General features: G+C 42.5%; 1 protein-coding gene across 1 annotated transcript; it reads right to left on the bottom strand.

Moving 5' to 3' along the window:
* Positions 1–524: 524 nt before the first annotated feature.
* Positions 525–21,433, bottom strand: HDHD2 (haloacid dehalogenase like hydrolase domain containing 2). Its single transcript, XM_074995813.1, has 7 exons — positions 21,353–21,433; positions 17,024–17,125; positions 15,059–15,267; positions 10,291–10,375; positions 4,830–5,046; positions 2,128–2,191; positions 525–1,776 (listed from the first exon to the last, which is right to left on the bottom strand). Exons 2-7 carry the CDS (start codon positions 17,122–17,124, stop codon positions 1,673–1,675), a joined length of 780 nt encoding a protein of 259 aa, XP_074851914.1. The 5' UTR covers position 17,125; positions 21,353–21,433; the 3' UTR covers positions 525–1,672.
* Between the last annotated feature and the right edge of the window lie 242 nt (positions 21,434–21,675).

The following is a 21,675-nucleotide window of genomic DNA, read 5'->3' as shown; positions in this document are numbered from 1 at the left end:
CACGGAAGAGCTCCATTATCCTACACAGCCTTTGACTTTCATAAGATTTTGGAAAGAGAGGGAGGGAGGTAAGGTTGGACTCACTAAACTCAGCCACATTTGCAAGAATAACGACAAGTCCCCAAGCCCTGCTGAAGGAAGAGGGAGGGAGGTAAGGTTGTGCACTGCTTCTTAAGCACAGGCCATTTACTTATTGTTGCTTATTTATACAGCAGGAGCACCTAGGAGGCCAGTCATAGACTAGAATCGCATTGTGCTGACCTTGCCCAAGTACAGATGAGACAGCCTCTTGGCCAAAGAGCTTCCATCATTTCTTGCATGCCCAATACACAGCCCACACCTACATTCATGCTGCCCCTTCTGACCTTTGCTGAAATTCACTCCATGTGAAATGTAATCACCCACAGAGATTATGGGTAAATTTTTCTTTAGCTAGAGCCTGCTACATATTCATTTTTTCTTAACAAGAAGCAGCGTAGCTTACTAACACAACTATATTTTCAATAAGGTGAGTACCACAATGATGTATAATTACACTCTAATAATTTAACACTCAGGAGCACAGTAAAACAACTGGAAAGGGCTTTGATATTACAGCTGCAAATGGACCAGGAAAGCCATTAACCATCATTACAAAGTTAGTTCATTTTAGTGAATTTAAAACATGCAGAAAAAACAATAAATGCTACGGAATGAGATTTCATTTTACAGCTGTATTAACCAAGTGCTTAAAAGCCTGAATCAGTCCCATGAGTTTTGAAGAATTTTTCTCATAGCATTAGACAGAAAAAAATAAAATAAAATCTTACAACTGCACAGTTAATAGGTCCCTGCTGAAGTCTAACTTCAAAAATTCATGGTCTATAAAGCCATTAAGAACCATATTTTTGTTTCTGCATCATTCCCGTTAATAACCACATCTAATTAAAACATCTGTAAAATACCGATAGTTTGAATTTTACGTAACTTGAAAAACAAACAGTTGTTACCTGTTTGACTAGAGAAGAATCAGCAGTGACTGTCAATAATGATAGTATCTTAAATCATAAGTCATTCCTAATGTGTATCATTGCTATATTTAAATTAGTCAGATGACAGCAGAGAGAAGATACAATGTAACTAAAACATACAGAACCAATTAAAAAAAGCAATAAAGTACCACTTTAAAGACTAACAAAATAATTTATTAGGGTGAGCTTTCGTGGGCCAGATCCACTTCTTCAGACCATTGCCATACCAGAACAAAAAAAGCTGTTATAATTTTGGCTGAAACTGTCTGCTGTTGTTGATATTTATTATCTTGGCACATTTCTGATGGGCTTTTTAAACATTCACTTCCCAAACAGTCACAAACAAAGACTCCGTCTGAACTTTGTTTCCTTATATAATAGAAGAAAGCAAACTGTTTCATCTGCTGGTTGGTTTCCTGCCATCTGACCTGCCTAATACTTGAGACCTGCTTTTTCACACTGTGTTCCATCTTCAGGAAAGTGAGAGTATTCTCCAGTGGGTTGCATATTAGTATCATTTCCTTTCAGTGCTCTGCAGTGAGACATGTTTATTGCCTGATGGCACATGTGATGCACAGACTGTGCTTTGTTTTATTTTGTTAGAAGGAAGAAACACAACAATGTCAAGACAAAGTTAAGTTTCTCACAACCAAATGCTTCTCTCATAGCAGATGCTTTAGAATATGGTCTACTGCTTGTGGAAAGCTCTCACAGGTTAGGTAAGGAGCTGGATTAATTTTGTCTTCATCTGCAGCTCGGTATTTCCCTGCAATAAAAAAAAAAAGAAAAAACAAAAAAGGTGCTTTAGCTGCCCAGCCAGCCCAGTCTTCCCTATAGGTAGGAGAGATTTTGTCTGACACTCCTATCACTTGTGCGTCATGCACAGGGCACTTTAAAAGAGGTAACCACTTGACATTCTCCTTGACCTGATGCATCACAGATGATCTTCACAGAACTAGGCTGACATTCATTTAAGGTTCTATTTAGATTCGCCACAGGCATGGTTTGACCAAAACTGAGTTTTGCATTGATCAGCTATGTGCTGGAGTTGTTCAAATGTGGCTCTACTGTAGTGAACAAATGCATCACAAGATGGCAAGATCTGTACTGTACTTACCAGTCTTTACTAAAATACCCAGCATGCCAGCATTCTGGGCTCCATCAACATCAGCTCTGCAATCCTGCAAGATCAAAAAGGAAGCAAGGGTAATCTACAGTTACAGAAACAATTTGTTTATGGGCTTTCTGTGGTGCTCACCATCACGCCATGACCCAGTTTAATAAAAACAATAATAGGCCACATCCTGAAATTATGACTCCAGCAAAATTCTCATTGACATTACCTATATGGGAGCTTTGCTTGAGACAGGAAGGAATGTAATATTTAAGCTAAATCTAATATGGTTTAAACACTCTATAATAATTAAGGACCAGCTTTTTAAAAGTATGAGCTAAAGATGCAGAAAGATGCCTAATTGTATTTTCAGAAACAACAAGACCAATGGGATTTAGGCACTTAGTGATATTTTGAAAAGTGCCTATCAGGAGCACTCCAAACTTAGGGAATACGAGAATACAGGCTGCCCAGGTGCGCAACTATGCAACATTAATACTGTTCATTTAATGTATGCACTTTTGATTGTAATTTACCAGGTTTCTAAAAAAGATACTGAAAAAAATCCAAATTCCATCATGTAGCTTGAGACTGACACCCACATAGGTCATCAGCAGAGTTGCAACCTTTAGATTCTCTGCGCCGATCTCTGCCACTTGCGCTAAGACAACTGGTTGTCACTGTCTGCTCCAGAGATAGCAATAGGTGGGTCTTTATAACCAAGAAATTTGGACTTTGACAAAAAAAAATAATTGACTACCTCTGCAGGACCAGTACTAGGGGAATGACTAGATATATACTTTGCCAGTGAGTTTCACAGATACTGGCTGATGGAAAATGTTGACAAGGAAATCTTGCTTTACATTAAGTTCTGGAAGGAAGTATACTCTAATGGGGCCAGATTCCTCTGCCAGTTTCTCCCAGTCTGGATCTCCTCTACTCTGTCCAGCTTCCCCATGTTGGATTCCTTTTCCCACTCCACACTCAGGCTTCTTGTCCCAGTTCTAGTCTTGGCTTTCTTACCCAGCCAGTCCCAGTTTTCCTCAACACCTGCATCTTATCTGACTCCTTGTCCCAACCCCTTCCTTCCCCAGCCTCGAGATCTGGCATTATTCCCCAAGTATTCAAATCATATAGCTTCCTTCTCCATATAGTATTGGCACCGGCATCAGATCACTGAAAACCAAGGAGATACAGGAATACTACTCTTAGTTCTGGTGCCCAAAAGGAGATGGAAGCAACCATTACAAGGAAGTCTGGCTTTTCCTCTGTAGCCCTGGGGGGATGTCACATGAAAAATCTCATCAGTGCTAGCAGCTGTGAAAGGCTTGGGCCTCTTCAGTGAGGATGGAATCTTCCAAGATTTTAACTGCTAAAAATCAAAAAAGTTTCTCATAAGCGATCTGTGATTTCTTTCAAAGGTTTAATTATAACAGTCCTCTAAATTTGGGCAGATTTTTTCAGGGGCAATAAAAGGCACACACTTGACACAGAGACCACCCCCCTCTAAATTCCACATTTCTGCTCCTATTAGATGAGGCACTAGTGCAATTCCAAAAAAAGTTCCAGAATTTTTTAACATGGGGAAAAGCAACAAATTTTCCACTTGTCCCTCTCAGAAACAGCTGAACAGTTTTAGCTGAAACTTAAAAAAAAAAACAAAACAAAAAACAAAAAACCATCGGTCTGAGGCAACATCCAGCATGACAAGTTCCATCCTAACCTTGGCAAAGTTATAAGGAGTTGAAAATAGGCAACTTTTAATGGGAAGTGTTGGACAGCCTGAGCTGTGGTGCTCCAAGCTCTATCTATAATGTAATGCAAGATGAAAGCCACTCTGAAACATTAACCAATTACTCTGTGCTAGCATCTGTTACAACATAAAGATCTGATCCCACAGAAGGCTCCATTATTTGCAGGCTCGTGTGCGTGTGTGTGTGTGTGTGTGTGTGTGTGTGGATAGGTTGTAAATATTTTAATTTCTTTAACAAAAGTAGTTATCTGAGATACATGCATTTCTGTGAGTCTGCTTATTTGGAGCTGGAAATCTATGACATCACTGCACAGGGGAAGAATGGTTCTATAGTTGCAGCATTCAGCTGAAACTTAGAAGGGGTAGTTTCTATTCCTGGCTTCAGACGGCATGATCTTGGGGAAGCTCAATGAGGCTATGGAATTGACTACATGGGTGTTGGATCAGGCCCTAAGTGTTTCTGGGTCTCAGTTCCCCCTCTGTAAAATGGGGTTGACAATAGGGGGAGGGGAGCAATAGTCTTCAGATATGGTAAGTGTTGTTATTAAGAGGAAGGTGATCAGTTGCTCTCCATATCCACTGAAGGCAGGACAAGAAATAAGGGGCAGCAAGGGAAATTTAGGTTCGCTGTTAGGGAAAACTTTAAGGGTAGTTAAGCTCTGGACTAAGTTGAAAGGAATTTGTACAATCCTGTCATTGGAGGTTTTTAAGAACACACTGAACAAACAGCTGTCACGGATGGTCTAGGTTTATTTGGTCCTGTCTCAGAGCAGGGGGATGAACTTGATGACATTCTGGGGGGTCCAGCTACACCTACATTTTGATGATTCTACTATGTCCCTGCCTGACAGGGCGCTGGAGGGATATAGTCCTCAAAGTGCTCACATATCATGGAGATGGGGGACACCTAGGTAGGGAGATAACAATGCACATACTCTATTCTTACACTTACATCTCCAATCATAACAGTCTCCTCTGGCTTGCAGCCCGTCCCCCTTAAGGCTTCTAGAAAGAAGGTTGTCTCTGGTTTCCCCACCACTGTTGCTTTGGTGTCTGTAGCATATTCCAGTCCAGTTACGAAAGGGCCAGGGCCCAGTGCTAAGCCATCTTTCTTCTTATAATATCTAGCTTTATGTATAGCTATAAGAGGGGCACCATCCAGGATCAACCTAGAGAGTCAAGGGAAGAGGAAAAAACATGTTTAGCCTTGGATTCACCTATACATATTATCGGCCTAATCCTGCTTCCACAGGATCAAGCCCCAATATATAGCATGTTTGAAAATTAAACTAATGTTTTACTGAGTAAATTACATAGATAAAATTACTTCACTCCTCCTTCCAGACATCAGACCCAGCTAATAAAAAACCTAATAAAGCCACTGTTTTCATTAGGACTGCAAAAGACAGAGAAGATTTTTTCAAAAAGTTAGGTATATATTCAGTCAGTGATTGAATTAATTCCTTTATCTAACAGAACCTCAGAGTTTCCTTCCACTGTTGATGGCTGAAATAAGAACTCATTTGATTTATCCTTGTAAATATTTTATTAGATATTAACTGTAGATAGTGCTTGTTATTTTGATGGATGCATACATTTAATTTCCTGCTCATCTTCCAAGGCCTTCACTGGGTGGATTAATATTGCAGTGCTTCCAAAATTACTCTGCATAGGAATTCTGCAATACAGATTACTCAGCAGAGCAATTCTTGGTACTACTTGTTTCATCTTCCAACTGCCCACAATGTCTGCACAGTGCAACACCAACACACCAATTCCAGCATGGCCAACACACCTACAAACACTTCTGAATGCCCAAGTAACTGATTCTTGGCACTGATGGTGCTCTCAGAAGTCACATTTTAGGAACAAAGTTGTTTTCTCTCCCTTGTTAGAGGGAGAAAGAAAAATCAGAATAGAGAATAAGCCAGAATGTCTGATCAACATGTCCTTAACACCTCTGCTTAGAAAACTGGGAGATTAATGAGTGGACATCCTTCCACTGACAGTCCATAGCTGTTGGAGGCTTGAGAAGGTGGATGTAGAAATGTTTTGGGAGAGTAGGAGCTATTTCCTCCCCAAAAATTTAGACTCTTCTCACATTTGCTCAGCCCCATTATTCTATAGAGGTTATTACAAAATTTAAAATTCTACTTTGAGTTTTTTTGAGCAAGAATGAAATGAGTTTTTCATTCTTCCTGCCAAACTGGCATGCTAAGAAGCCCTGTGGAAAGCTGCTACTAGTACAGTATCATCTGGAAATATCCAGATACATAGGAGTGGAATAGTAACAGAAGGAGCTGTGCTGGTCTATACACTATCAAAACAAAAAGCAGTCAAACAGCACTTTAAAGATTAGCAAAATAATTTATTAGGTGAGCTTTCGTGGGACAGACCCACTTCTTCAGACCATAGCCATATGTTCTGGTCTGGCTATGGTCTGAAGAAGTGGGTCTGTCCCACGAAAGCTCACCTAATAAACTATTTTGCTAATCTTTAAAGTGCTATTTGACTGCTTTTAGGAGTGGAATAGTATTTTGAATGCTACTGCTTTGCACAATCATCACAATAATCTCACTATTACCTTGGGCTCTACCATCTGCTTTTTGTATCAGTGCAACACAAATAATACATTAAACATGAGTGTTTGCAATTTAGGGAGTGGGTGACTAAGATTTCCTTAAACTGTGGGCATGACTGCAAGTGTCCTGTGAGTCAAGGGCATGCCACCAGTCTTACAATCATGTTTTCTCATGTTTTAATTTTGCCATCAAGCGTATTATAGTTTTTCCCTACAACAGACACAGCAGATTCATAAACATTGAAAGCATAATCACTAGCACTGGGCAGTCTGCTTAAATATACAGCTGAAGGAAGGGTTCTGGTATTACCACACACTGCTCAGCTGTTATAATCCTCTTACCAGTTTTAGTTTCATTGCAATAAAAACACTCGGCTGAGTATACACATGCCACTTCTTCCAGAAGCCCCCTCATCCCTACAATTTCAAGGAAGAAGGGGCTTCTGGAAGATCCCCGCAGGCCACGCGTCTGCACGTGTACTTTGGAGTCTGGTTCCAGACTCTGAATCATGTGCAGATATGCTAATGAGGTGCAGAAAATCTGCATCTGTGCCTCATTAGCATCTGCTGGGTAGCTCATTACGGTGCCGCTACCAGAAGAAGTGGCACATGTAAGCACAGCCCTCTAGATTATATCTATGAAAGTTGAGGCAATGATCACTGAGTACTTCCCGTTTGATAATACGGCAAATTTTTCACATGCTGCAAGTAATGCCAAATCTATATCACAGTGGGTAGAAATGTAATGAGTGCAGTGGTATAAGCAACCATGAAGCACTATAGCTCAGGAATAAAAAGAGGCCCTTTGTAGTTACCACGCTTGCATTGTTTAGGGGCGAGGGACAAAAGCCCGGAATACAGCGGAGCTTTGTGGTGCCCGGGCGGCAGGTGCTGGGGTGTAGGGGCCCTGGAAGTGAGCCCTGGAGTCATGGGGGACTGGCAGGGAGCTGCAGGGACAAGCGGGGAGCCAGCAAGGAGTCAGCAGGGATGGGCAGGGAGCTGGCTTATCTTTTTCTATTTATTTGTTTATCGTATTATTATTTATTTATTATTTATTCTATTTATTTATTTCTATTTTATTTTTATATATATATATATATATATATATACACACACACACACACACACACACACACATATAGTGGTTTATAGGTACATTATAAGTACCACACGTGTGAACTGTATGTATTTAAAACATATCACAAGCTAATTACATTATTCCTTCTGGATATTAACGCCCCTTTATAAGTCATTTCACTATATGTTGCAATATTTAGGAACGTAACCTTGACTTATACGGAGGACCTCTTGTTCTAGCTCAGATATGCATCACTGAAATGTGATATGATGCTTGTCAGTGTAGAAACACAACTAAAGATCCACAATTTTCACCCATGTTTACAACGTGTAATTCCCGATCTGCCTATTCATTTTGGAGTTCCAGCCACTGACACCTCCCACACCCCCAGCCCTCTGCTCCATCCCTACATTCATGCCCACCATACAATTTCCCTTCCCAGATGCAGCTATCAGGCCAAAAGGTTTGCCCACCCATGCTCTCCTAGGGTGCATCAAGACTCCCTACCCATGCTGTACTCATAATTCATTTCTCTCTTGTGTAGCACAGCCAGCCCCATTTTTCTGCAAAGGATACTTTCACAGCTTCAGTAGGCTGGGTTTTCTCTTCAACGACAATACAGGCCAAATACCAAACCCTAGGGTTAACAGCAGTGTGCCCAATTCAGCCCTGGGGCAAATCCATTCACTTCCACTTGGGTTTAATTTTGCCCATCTTTCACAGTGACACAACAGAGACTGGATCCACTAGTCATCCTGAGCAATGAAGTCATCAATGGCTCATTTTAAGTACTCAGGTTTTCAGCCTGAGGCATGTAACTGCTGTCAGTTCCCAACAGATTCAGAACAGAAATATTCACAACCAAAGTGAAGCATGAGTGGGACAATTTGATGGGTTAAATTTGTGCAGATGTGAAATTAGAATTTACCCATGAGTGCACTGCAAAGCTCTAAGATCAATGCCACTGGTGAAGTGCACTAATGAATGAAGCAATTGGAAGGCAAGTGTCAGATCAATATATGGTTTTGTTACATGGAGCTTGGCATGCAGATACGACCCTGCCAGCTTCCTGCTGAAGATTCCATCTCTGAGCTGCAGCTAAGACCGATCACTGTGGTCTGTTTGAGTATAGCTGTTTCAAAGGTGAATGAAAAAGTAATTGAAACCAGGTATCATTTTGATTCCCAAATAAGAAGCAATTGTGGCAGAGCACAGACTGGCAGGTATCCAACAATAAGCCCTGTTTCATAGAGTAGGGAGTAGATCAATGAGACAGAGGCTTCAACAGGGTCCAAGAGAGGTGGACAGAATGCAGTGAAGGAGCAGCTGCCCCCTCCAGGTCCTTTAGGAGCATAGGTTTAATATGTATTTTATACTTAAGTGCTCCTCTGTGTTCCTCACAGCAGGGCAGGACAGGAGCCCACAGTGACGGAAGGGTCAGGGGAGCAAAGGATTTTCAGTCTCTTAAAGCCCAAACAGTTTTTTAGCAATGCAAACAATAAGTCCAAGTTCAATGGATACTAACCCTGGAAACCAGAAGAGCAGCACGTGGCTGAATGTACCACACAAGGGTAGGTAAAATGGCACCGCACGAGCCATTTACAAACCAGCACAAATGCATTCACTTGTTTTGACCATGTTATAATTTTAGCAATCTAAAGACAAAAATCACAAAACACTGTTCCTTGATGGAGCACAGGAAAAGCCAGACTGTATCAGACACAAACAACTGCCTTTCCCTGTATTCTCTCTTCAGCTGTGACCAGCAGCAGATGTTTCCGAGGAAGGTGCAAAAAATCCCACATTAGGCAGGTGCAGCAGGGCAGTGGGAGGAGGGCAATCTGCACCCAAAATTGGGTCTCTTAATCATTAAGAAATAGATTATTTTAAATACTGACTCTTGAGGTTCCAAAATGTATTAAATTCTGACTAATCTTGTAACTCTTGGAATCTTGCTCACTTCTTGTCCTCAGCGACATCCTGTGACAATAAATCTACAGTTTAATGGTTGCAAAATCCATTTAATTTAATGCTAAACTACCTTTAAAAAAGCTTGCAGTTAAGACTCCAGATCCAGCAATGCTGTCCCACAGCACTACACCAATGGCATCAGAAGACGACACTTTGGCTGATGTCTACACTACAAAAATAACTTCGAAGTTGCTTACTTCGAAGTTGCACTTCAAAGTAGAGCATCTACACACACCCTGCTTTGAAGTTAAACTTGAAGTAGGGTGCTCCTCCATTCCCGGGAATGGAGTAAGGACTTCGAAGTTGGGCTTCAAAGTAAGGGAAAATGTGCATAGACTTTGCTGGCTACTTCGATTTAGTACATAACTTCAAAGTTAGTTCCTAGGGTAGATGCACCCTTTGAGCCTCACCTAAATGGCCAAGTATTTTTTTACTGGTACCTAACATTTCCCTTCCTGCCTATTACTTCTCACACTGGTTGTGTCTAGTCATAAATTAGACCGTCACCTCTTCAGTACAGGGACTGTCTCTTACGTATTTGCACAAAGGCAAACACCAACCAGAACCCAGCTGAGGTCTTGCATGCTCCTCCAATGCAAACAATACATAATACTTAAACCTCTGGCTACCAGAAGATGGGTGTGGATGACGGGTGAATCCCTCCATAACTGCTCTGTTCTGTGCAATCCTCAGGATGCTTTGGTACAGGCCACTGTTAGAGACAATACACTGAACAAGATGGTCCGTGGTTTGACACAGTAAAGTAGCAACTCTCATGCTTACCTAAATGCTTTATTCATCATTTGATAGTTAAAGTGCTCAGGAGCTAGTCCTACCACCACGGCATTGGGATCATTTGTAGGTATCCCTGGAAAATTAAAAAAAAAAACAACCCCTCAGATTTACTTATTCTAAAAAAATATTTGTGAAAAACAATTTTTGTCTTATGACCAGTGAGAGAATTAGTTTGCATGTATTCCTAACAATATACGTTCAGCCTTCCAGATGGCTACATGCTTCCCTGGACCTCCTCTACAAAGTCAGAAGAGAAGGGCTTTGTGTAGGGCAGCCAAGAAGAGCAGACAGGTGGAAATGGAATCATTGCCTACCACACCCCATAGCTTGAAGAGTGGCTGCATATTTATAGAGACCAGGCCTGGATAAGCAGACAAGATCCATATGGGTTCCCTACACAGGGGAATCAAAAACGTCTAGATCCACATGGTGACTGTCTCCAATGCAACCCCAATCTCCTTTCTTCCGGGCTGCTCCAGAGGGACTTACCACACATGCCTGCAGGGAGTATGAGGTCGTAGTGTGCAGCTACTTTTCAGCCTATGTTTTCACCCAGCTGCACAGCGGTAGTTCCACTGTGCCAGGCCCTCTAGATAGGCCTTCTAGATCTAAGTGGGGGGTTGGGCAGGCATGGGTGGGCCATCTAGTCCTTATTTAATCTGATTATGGCAGAAGTCATTAAACAATCAACATTGACCAGCTACCACTGACATTCTAAGCATAAGGGAAAATTACAGCATCTGAGGAAACAGCCTTTGTACAACCTGTTAAGGACATCTGCAGACATTTTAACGGTGACCACTGTGAGTAAAAGGTGAAAGGACTGCACTGTTCCCAGTGCCCTGGAGAAGGAGAGGATGAAAAAATGAAGTTTCTCTCTTCCTGCACAAGTGCACTATCTAGAAAATCTGAACAGGAAATTATGACCCTCAAGCATGGAGCACTTCTAACTTCCATGACCCTTGCTGATTACAAATGACAAGGAACACTAACGTGGAAAGTAGAGGATCAGATCAACAACAACTGAGTGAAGAAAACCTCTGTATCCCAGAGGCAGATAAAATCAGATTAATTAATTGCTGAATTTGGGATTAAGACTTTCTGTTGAACACGGAGGCAAGCATTAATTTTGTTTTCAGAAGAGGTTTTGTCTTCTTAGGTTTAACACACACAGACACCCCTTAATTTTAAAAGTAAACTTTGAGTATAGTTAGCCTTTGGACAACAGAACTCAGCACTTCCTGACTTTAGTTCTGCCCTCACATCCATAGGTACAGACGCACAAGAGATTAATTTCTGTCCTTCAGAGCTGACAAGGGACAAAGCAATTTTGGTGTGTTAGGATTCTGCTTCCCTCCACAAGATACAACTCCAGATCAGTAACTGTGGTGAGAGAATCACCCAATCACATACACTGAAAGAGTTAGTGAGCTAGTGTTGGAACACAGTATACAAATTCTCTTCTTTTCTCACCACCATCTGAAACAGAAATCTCTGAATGCTTAATTTACATGTGTAGTTTCCAAGTGCTTTGCATGTTAATTAGACCAGGATCAGTGTTCCTTGTAAGCCGACCTCCCACAACCTCCCATAGTTGGCCACATATGTTTCTACTGGTGATGCACACATGCACACACCTTGGCACAAGCAACAAACTTTATTCCACCCAAGGATGGAAAAAATTAGAGGGAGCACTAACTAGGCTAGTAAATTTCAACAAATCTTTTGCTTTCCTCCAGCTATGGAAAGTTCTTCTTGGGGTGGGGTTTCTTTTTGGGAGGCATGGTGGTTCATGTTGTGTCATTCTGATTATGATGGAAAAGGTCTATCTAGGAAACAAGGCCTTCCAGCAGGACCCAAAGTCCATCACACTTTGGATTAGTCTCTACTGCAAGTTTGCCTCATACCTTATCTCCAGTTCCCACATGCTTTATCCTGCACTGCTTTAGAGGATCACAATTATTTTGGCAGTTCTCAGATAGCGATCATCTCTAAAACAGCTAAGATGTGGCCCATATATACCTTTGTAGAAAAGGGTCAAGCCATAGAAGGAGCAGAGGAGCCAGTGCAGGGACAGGCACACAAAACCACACCACTGGAGGCAGGCAGCGGCATCCTGCACATGCTGGTGTTTTCACACGGCTTTCACATTCAGCTTATTCCAGGGGTGCGCGAATTGGGGGGCTGGGCCCCCTTGCAGATGGCGATGAAATTTGGACGTGGGGTGCAGCACAGTAGACTGCTGCGTGTCAGGCTCATCCATCTCACTAAAAATGTTGACGTATGTTACTATTTTTATGTATGTGTATTCACATTTATATACTGATCAACAGTTTTTACATTCTATATACTCATTTTCTTACAAGCGCCAAAAAGTTTTATTTTTTTCATATGAACAAAGCCATAATTTGTTGGTTTAGATTACATTAGACAAGCTGGGATGGCCCTGCTAACTGCAGGGACAAAAAGTGGGGCCCAACATAAAAACTTGCTCACCCTGGCTTATTCCATACACTTGCTGCAATAATTAGCACTTCTGTGCCTCAACCAATCTGGAATCGAACAGATTTCTCTCCCGTCTCACACTGCACATCCTTTAGCTAACTTGAGAGCCAAATACCAAATGTAGCTCTCAGAGACACCCTGTAGATTTGAAACACTCACTGAAAGCATCTGGGCACATTAACCAAAGGATGGATTACTCTCCTCCAATCTTACGTAGGGAAGATTATCCAAGAACAATTCAACAGCAGTTACTAACTGGAAATTAAAACATTATCCATTTACCTAACTGTTTCAGGAATGCTATTAAGAGTACATATGACATACTCTGCATATAGAAAATACTGAATGCAGTCCATACTGAGTATTTGAGCAACAAAATGGCAGATGAAACTCAATGTTGATAAATGGAAAATAATGCATAATGGAAAACATAATCTCAACTATATATTTAAAGTGATGGGGTCTGATTTAGCTGTTACCACTCAAGAAAGAGATCTTGGAGTCATTGTGGACAGTTCTCTGAAAACATCTACTCAATGTGCAGCGGCAGTGAAAAAAGCTAACAAAATATTGGGAAAAATTAAGAAAGGAATAAATAAGAAGACACAAAATGTCATATTACCTCTGTATAAATCCATGTGAAGTCCACATCTGGAATACTGTGTGCAAATGTGGTTGCCCCATCTCAAAAAAAAAAATACATTGGAACAGGAACAGGTTCAGAAAAGGGCAACAAAAATGATTAAGGGTATGAAATGTCTGCCATATGAGGAGAGATGAATAAGACTGGGACTTTTTAGCATGGAAAAAAGATGATTGAGTGGGGATATGATTGGGGTATATAAAATCATGACTGGTGTGAAGAAAGTAAATAAGAAAATGTTATTTACTCCTAACACCACAAGAGCTGGGGTCACCAAATGAAATTAATAGGCAGCAGGTTTAAAACAAACAATAGGAAGTATTTTTTTCACACAATGCACAGCTGACCTGTGGAACTCCTTGCCGGGGATGTTGTGAAGGCCAAGACTGTAGCAGAGTTTAAAAAAGAACTAGATAAAATCATGGGAAATAGGTCCATCAATGGCTATGAGCCAAGATGGGCATGGTGGGTGTTCCTAGCCTGTTTGTCAGAAGCTGGAAATGGGCAACAGGGAATTGATCACTTGATGATTACCTGTTCTGTTCATTCCCTCTAGGACACCTGGCATTGACCACTGTCAGAAGACAGGATACTGGGCTTGATGGACCTATGGCCTGATCCAGTATGGCTGTTATGTTCTTAATCAATGCACAGAAATGGCACTGACTTAACCAAATTGATTTAGAAACAAACTATAATTCCTGGCCTAGATAAGGGTTGTTGAAAGCATGGATACAAAAGATGTTCCCTGCCAAAAGGGATCTGACTCAAAAAACAAAAAAATAAGTTATAAAGTTTCATTGCCCATAGCCCAAGGAGACTTTTCTGGAGAATACTGAATAGTGTGTTGGACTTCTTTTACATAGCAAATTCCCAGCTCCTAGCATGAAAGCATTAGAATCTACTGAAATTATAAATGTAGTAGCACTTAATTCTTTTGGTTGTATGTTTGGGAGGCAGAGGTGTAGGAGAGGGAACAATAGTAAATGATCCTCTATTTAGTCACCCTTTGAGTTAAAACTCAGGTACAGTAAGCATTCTGATTGTTTGCAAACCTGGTTAATTTAAAATCTGGATATTTTTATTTTTCTCAATATAAAGACCTAATGGTAACACAATAAGTGTTTAGTATAAGAGGGGTAGCCGTGTTAGTCTGGATCTGTAGCAGCAACGAAGGGTCCTGTGGCACCTTACAGACTAACAGAAAAGTTTAGAGCATGAGCTTTCGTGAGTTAACTCACTTCTTCAGATGTTCAGATGCTCTAAACTCTTCTGTTAGTCTATAAGGTGCCACAGGACCCTTCGTTGCTGAATAAGTGTTTATTAATTCATGACAAATAATGGTGAAATGCTTTCGGTTTTTTACATTTGATGACCACAAATCTGATAAATGATGATATCAAATTCATGGCAATAGCTTTATAGCTGCATCTCTGTGGTAAAGTTTCAGCAATTCTTCCCACCATTTTCTAGAAATGCATCTTAAATGACAGGAATGGGGATCTCACCTATTGACAAGGGACAGACACTGTAAAAGCTCCATCAGCTAATATCATTTCAATAGGACTCAGCAATGCAGCCCCCAAGTTCACCTAATCACCATCTTACCACTAAAGTCAGGCAAAGCATTGTCATCCACCAGCAGCAGGGGCCGGACCTGCTTTTGCTCTAGGAGGTTTCTGGCCGCAGTCAGAGACGTGAAGATTTCCTCTTCTGTAATGTCAAATTCCAGTTTCTTCAGCGTCTCCAGAAGGTCCCTTTTGCTCTCTTTGGTTGTGTTGGTCACAAATCTAATGGCGACTGGAGCATTGCGCAATCTAACCCAGGCAAAGCAAAACTGAGTTGATTAGAGAATTTTGTTACATAGAGCACACATTTTTAATGTACCTTTTACCATTTTATTTCTGTTTTAAGGGGAACAGGAGAATGGCCATTCTGGGTCAGATGAAAGATTCATGTAGCCCAATATCGTGTCTTCTAAGAATGGCCAATGCTAGGTGCCGCAGAGCAAATAAACAGAACAGAAAATCATTAAGTGACTCATCCCGTTGCCCACTCTGTTTAACTAACTTCATTTTTCATTTCTGAATTTAAATCTTGGCGTTATGATGTTTCCTCCATACTAGAATGTTTAAATTTAGTTATATTATGGTCACTATTACTGAGCAGTCCAGCTATATTCACCTCTTGGACCAGATCCTGTGCTCCACTTAGAACTAAATCAAGAATTGTCTCTCCTTTTTTGGGTTCCAGGACTAGCTGCTTGAAGAAGCAGTCACTTGAGGTGTCACGAAACTCTCTCTGCATCCCATCCTAAGGTGAGGTGCACACAATCAACATGGGGATAGCTGAAATCCCCATGACTGATTGTTTTATTTTTATAACCACTCTAATCTCCTTGAGAATTTCACAATGGCTATCACCATACAGGTCAGATGGTCAGTAATATAGCTCTACTCCTATATTCTCATTATCAAAACACAGAATTACTATCCATAGAGATTCTATGGCAGAGTTTGGCTTATTAAAGATTTTTATTTTGCTTGATTCTACACTCTCTTTCACACACAATGCCACTCCCCCATCAGCAAAGCCTGTTCTGTGCTTCCAACAGATTTTGTATCCTGATATTACCATGTCCCATTGATTAACCTCATTCCACCAAAGAACACCCGGTACACAAGCATCCTCTTAAAAACAATCCCCTTCCCTTGATGCACTTTCCATTACTGATGTCCAAAGAACTGCAAACACCTGGTTAACCCCTCATCATTTAGGTTTTTGTAATTAATTTTTTGTTTTTCCACCCACTGTCCAACAAGACCTATAAGGGTCCTCAACAGGAAAAGAACTTCTTCCACTGGAACTAAAGGAGTAATGTGCCAGTAGCAACAGCATTCTCATTCTCTGTGTGCAGCAGCCACTGAAGGGAGATATGACACACAAGGGAGTATTGCATTTCTGATGCTGGCAGACAAGCACCAGCTCATGCCATATCCCGTATGCCTCACCGCACACTAAATGCACAGCTGGAAATCAGTCTGGTAAATCTGTGGGTCAGTATTGTTAAAAGAAATGTTAGGTTCATACCAATGTGTTTAGATCTGATGAAATACTCAAAGGATGTATGTACTGATCTCACAATATCTACAGCCCATGGTATAAAATTATGCTGCACATTTGCATTCACCATGGTATGGATATATCTGTGCTGGAAAGTTGGGCTTTTTGCTTCACAGAACAAGTTATTTTTTAAAAACGAGTTAATAAAATGAAGGAAAAACTAAACAGAAAAGCCAAATTAAATGTAGGCTCTCCAAAGAACATTTTATAAGCCAAAATCTTCCCCCAGTCTCTCTAAATTTATACTGCTGTAACTCCAGCAAAGTTATTATGGCTCCAGTCCAATGTAACTGGGAGTGGAAAAGAGCCACATGTATATTTGCTTATATACATTAAGATTATGAGACACAAGCTGCAGAAAACCCCTTGAGTTAATGAGGTATCTGTGTAAAAACAGCACTTAAGTGCATTTTTTTTGGCTTTCAGAGGAACATGGGAGGGACGACTTGCCTTTTAAGAGCTTCCTGCGAACCTGGCACAGCTGAGTCCTCAATGTGAAGTGTGCCACTGAGATCCACCAAGACTGCTTTCAACATACGCCGAGCTGCCATCCTTCATTCCCCAGAGGGAAGAAAACCAAAAGAAAAAGCTAGTTAGGAGAGAATGGGTGATAAAAATGCAGAACTCTGTTATGCATCTCATTTGGGCCAAATCTGGTATTCCTCAGAATGCTACTCATAGTAATAAATGGCCCCTTTTAGACAGAGAAATAAATGGTTGTGTTCAAAAAATACATAAAATTGATGGGGTGGTATTTTCTCAAAGCTGATATATATGGTGGTATTTGTTTTTAAAGGCTTTTATCTGAGTGACTAAAATTCTTCTAAGCCACTTAGACCAAAGGGAAGCAATATTTATCTTGAACCAACATCAAATCAGTCATGACCCTGATGTCTAAGGTACAAGGTAAACTCTACAGATGATTTTATGATCCACCATAATTTTCTTTAATACATACTGATAGATGGCATCACAGAAGAGTAAGCATATCTTGAAAATAAGCCTGATATTATGAAGACCAAGGCTGAACTTAAATGATAAAAAGCTGGTAACAAAGGATTACACTAGCAAAGCTAGTTATGGATCTTTGGCAGATGCATTATACAGAGGGCATCCGGGGATAATTCAAGACCCTCTCCAAGGTTCAAATCCTCTGACCCAAATTAAGGCCACTGATCTCCCTGAATGCAATGGACTCAGCATGGCTTCCCAATACCTAAATGTCACACAGTTGTTTTCCATGAGGCCCCTCAGTTTTAGCTCAGAAGGTTTTGAGAGGGACAGAAAAGCAGGACTGGTGGATCTTCCAGTGTTATTACATGAATTCATATGCCAAGTCTCTTTCCTGCACAGCAAACATGTAGTGCCCATATGAACAGCAGCAGCAGCTGAGAGAATGACTAGGGTGCAGGTCCAGGACCTGATGAGTGGGAGGGAATACCTTACCCCCCTCACCTCTGATCCCTGTTGACTCCCCTGTGTGCAGCGCATTTACTCAGGCTGTGCTCAGAGAGAAAGCTTTCTCCATAACTAACAAACTGGGTTATAAACAGAACTCCTTTCAATGCAGCCCAAAAGACGCGTGATTTAAGAATAAAACTTCAAAATCCAGTCAATCCTATGTTATTTTAAAATTAATGTTGTCTTATAAAGCAAGTGGCTTACCATAATATACAGGAGAATGGCAGAGATATCCTCTCTTCTCCATTCTCCACATTCAACCTGTGAACCTTGAAGAGCTCTGTGCCAAGCCCACCTCTCCCACCTTACATTAACTATAACAGAGCATCAGTCACCTACAACATCAAACACTGAAAAGCCTAATCGTATAAGCACTGAAGAAATAAAAAGTCAATTAAAATAAGTAAAACTAAATATAGTTCTGCCATTGCCTCAAAGTAGAGTTGGCCACTCAGCATTGCACTGGGTCAATACTCACACATTTCATTCACCAGTAAAAATTTCTATGATAAATTCCTACCTAACTAGCTTCAGCATAGATGCAGCAACCTATCACTGTAGGATACTATCAATGAGGAACTAACAATATAGTGAGTTCATCTGACAAAGCATTTGCCTCTGCCCATGAAAGTTTATGCTCCAAAATATTTGTTAGTCTGTAAGTTGCCTCAAGATTCTTGTAGTTTTTGAAAATAGACTAACTCAGCTTCCCCTCTGACATATGGTGCAGTGTCAGCTACAATACTAGGGTGATATTTAACTTAGTTTTGGGCCGACTATTCTCATTCATTTGCAATCTAACATCTGATACTGCTTGTGACCCATCCCTTAGTGCAGTGGTTCCCAAATTTTTCAGCATCATGTCCCATTTTTGATTTTTAAGAAATCCTCATGCCCCCTCCTGCACTTCTTTACTACCAACCAACTAACCCTTTAACAAAAAAAGCAATTCCCCCACATGTCAAAAGGCAAAAAAAACCAAAACAAAACACACTTTTGTGTTAGGAAATGTGAAATTTAAAAACATTTTGTCAGTGGTCTCCAATCTTTTTACACCTAAGATCACTTTTTAAATGTCAGGGCAAGCCCCAAGACCCCACCCCTTTCTTGAGGCCCTGCCCTCTCTGTTCCCCTCCTCTCTTATTGACTGTCCCAAGTCCTTACTCATTCTCACTGGGTTGAGACAGGAGGTATGGGCTCTGGGGTGTGAATGAGGGATTTAGGTGTGGGAAGGAGTGAAAGGTGCAAGCTCTGGTACGGAATTTGGGTGCAGGAAGAGGTGGAGAAGGGGCTGCTGGCTCAGGAGGGGGGCTCCAGGCTGGAAAGTGTTGGGGTCACATGGAGCATTGAAGTGCTGAGCAAACCACAAGCTTGTGGCTGTGAGGGTGCAGGAGTTCAGGTTAGGCTGTATGGGGGTCTCAGAGGAGGGGGGTTGGGAGTGTAATGGGCTCAGGACATGGATTTGCAGTGTGTGGATTGTGCTGTAGTGTTGTTGCACAAGACCATGGAGGTGAGAAGTACAGTACAGGGGGTTCCAGTGCATGACAGGTTCAGGACTGAGGTGTGGGGGGGGGATGCAGAAGTGTCATGATGATCTGGCCAGATGGGGGATTGGCCCCGATTGGGGGCCTGTTGGCCAGGCTTCATTTTTAAATAAGCTAAGTCCAACACAAACATTTCAGCATTGTCTTTAATTATGGGAGAGGCAGGGGCCCTGTTTCGGGTCAGGGTCACTGACCCACAGAGAAATAAGTCAGGAACCACACAAATGAGTGCAAAAACAAACAAAACAAATTGCCAAGCCCCACTGATGTAGTCTTAACTGAGGCACCTCCTTCCCTTGGCACCCCAGCCGAAAGGGGAGAGGGTAGATAGGACTGAGGTTGAAGGCTTCAGGCCAGATTAATTCTTTTGGGGTTTCAGGGTCAGTGGAATTTGTGGGCCCCTCTACACTCCGAGGTGGGGCCAAAAATGGGGGATCCAGTGTGCAGGACAGGGCTGCCAGCGAGTGGGCACCAGCTCCAACTGTTCAGGCAGCACGCAGCTGCCGTGGGGAGCAAGGAGCAGTTAACACTGACCTGGGGTTCCTCCTGCCCCTGCCCCAGCACAGGAAGGCAGCAGGGTGGAACAAAGTTGCTGGCGGGCAATAGACCTGGCTTTTCAGGAAACATGCCAGCTGTTTAGGATGGGGAAGCATCATGCACACTTCCTGAGACACCGGCTCTGGCATGTACCTGCAAGATTCCCCTTCTCATCAACACTCCCTCCCTCCCCACCCACCCCCCGCAGGAAGTGAGCACTACCTCCATTTTTGCCAGAGGTAATGCCAGTGTGGGCTCCTTCTTAGGTGGGAGGACTGAAAGTGGGGGGTGGTTGGGTCACCTCACGCCCCACCCCAGAATTTCTTCACACACCACCAGGGGGCACACCCCTCAGTTTGGGAACCTATGCCTTAGTGGACAGTCCAGGAGCCCAGTTTACAGTATACTGATACATAATGGTGGTAGGAGGAGGGAAAAGGTGAAGTAGTCGCCACTGATCACTTACTTCAGCTTGTGTGAAGAATCCTAACAGAAGATAAAGCTCAGGAAAAGGGAGTGCATTGGGAATAGGAGAGAAATAAATTCTCATGCTCCCAGGCAGGAGCCACCCACTCGCAGCCTGGAGGGAGGAAAGAACTGAGGCTGTGGGCCAGTTAGTCCATGCCTGGGATGGGTCAGAGGTGAGACAGGAAGGCTATGGGACTGCACCCAAGAGGCAGCTCTCATGGGGTGCTTGCCAAGCCCCTCACACACACACTAGGGCTCCCCACTGCACTGTGGGAAACCAGGGCCCTCAGCGAAGCTCTCACAGGTAAGAGACATAGGCACCCTTAGGAAAATGGGGCAGGGACCTGTGGGGATGTCCCGCCCCCAAGGGCGGGCCCCGACAAACCCCGCAGTGCCCCCCAAATAACGTCGCCCCGACCTGTGACGCTCCTGACAGGGAAAGGGAGATGGAAACTCAGCCCCTCCCTTACACGTCTGGTGAATACTAACAGAGAGAAAGCCGTGCTAGAATCGCGCCCCCCCCCGGCTAGGGAAATAGTACTGTCCTCTCACCGCAGAGCACAGGAACGTGGATCGGTCTATTCTCCCGGAAAGCTGAGGGGGGGGGGGGGGGGGGCGCTGACAGTGTGAGACGAGAGTGCGACTCCCTTCTCGCCCTCTCCGCAGGGGCAGAGATTTTTTGGACCGCTCCATTCTCAGGAGTGAGGGAAGGAAGGTTTCTCAGGGTATCCCTGTTTGAACCCCTTCCCCCCACAACTACCTGACTAACCTGATTCCAGCCGACCAGCGCACTGAGGGGAGGAGAACCTGTCTGCGTATGCCTGCAGGCCTGATCTGGGAACTATCTGCGCTTGCGCGATGGGGTCCTCACGAGTTCTGAGCGGCTGCCCCGATAAAAGCCTGTCTCCCCGCCCCCCGCCCAAAGCGAGGTGAGCTATTTCCGCAATCTGACGTTTCGAGGTTCTATAACCCATATTCCTGCATAAAAACGCATCCTCCCCGGAAGGGATTTGTTATTACAGACAGGCACTTTGAGGGACAGTCTTACCTCCAGGACAAGAGAAGTGGAAGTGGATCCTGGAGGGAGCCATA

Source organism: Carettochelys insculpta, chromosome 5 (assembly GCF_033958435.1).
Source record: "Carettochelys insculpta isolate YL-2023 chromosome 5, ASM3395843v1, whole genome shotgun sequence".
Taxonomy (NCBI): Eukaryota; Metazoa; Chordata; order Testudines; family Carettochelyidae; genus Carettochelys; species Carettochelys insculpta.
The sequence above is the reverse complement of the archived record's forward strand: the minus strand, read 5'-3'. Positions and strand labels throughout refer to the sequence as shown.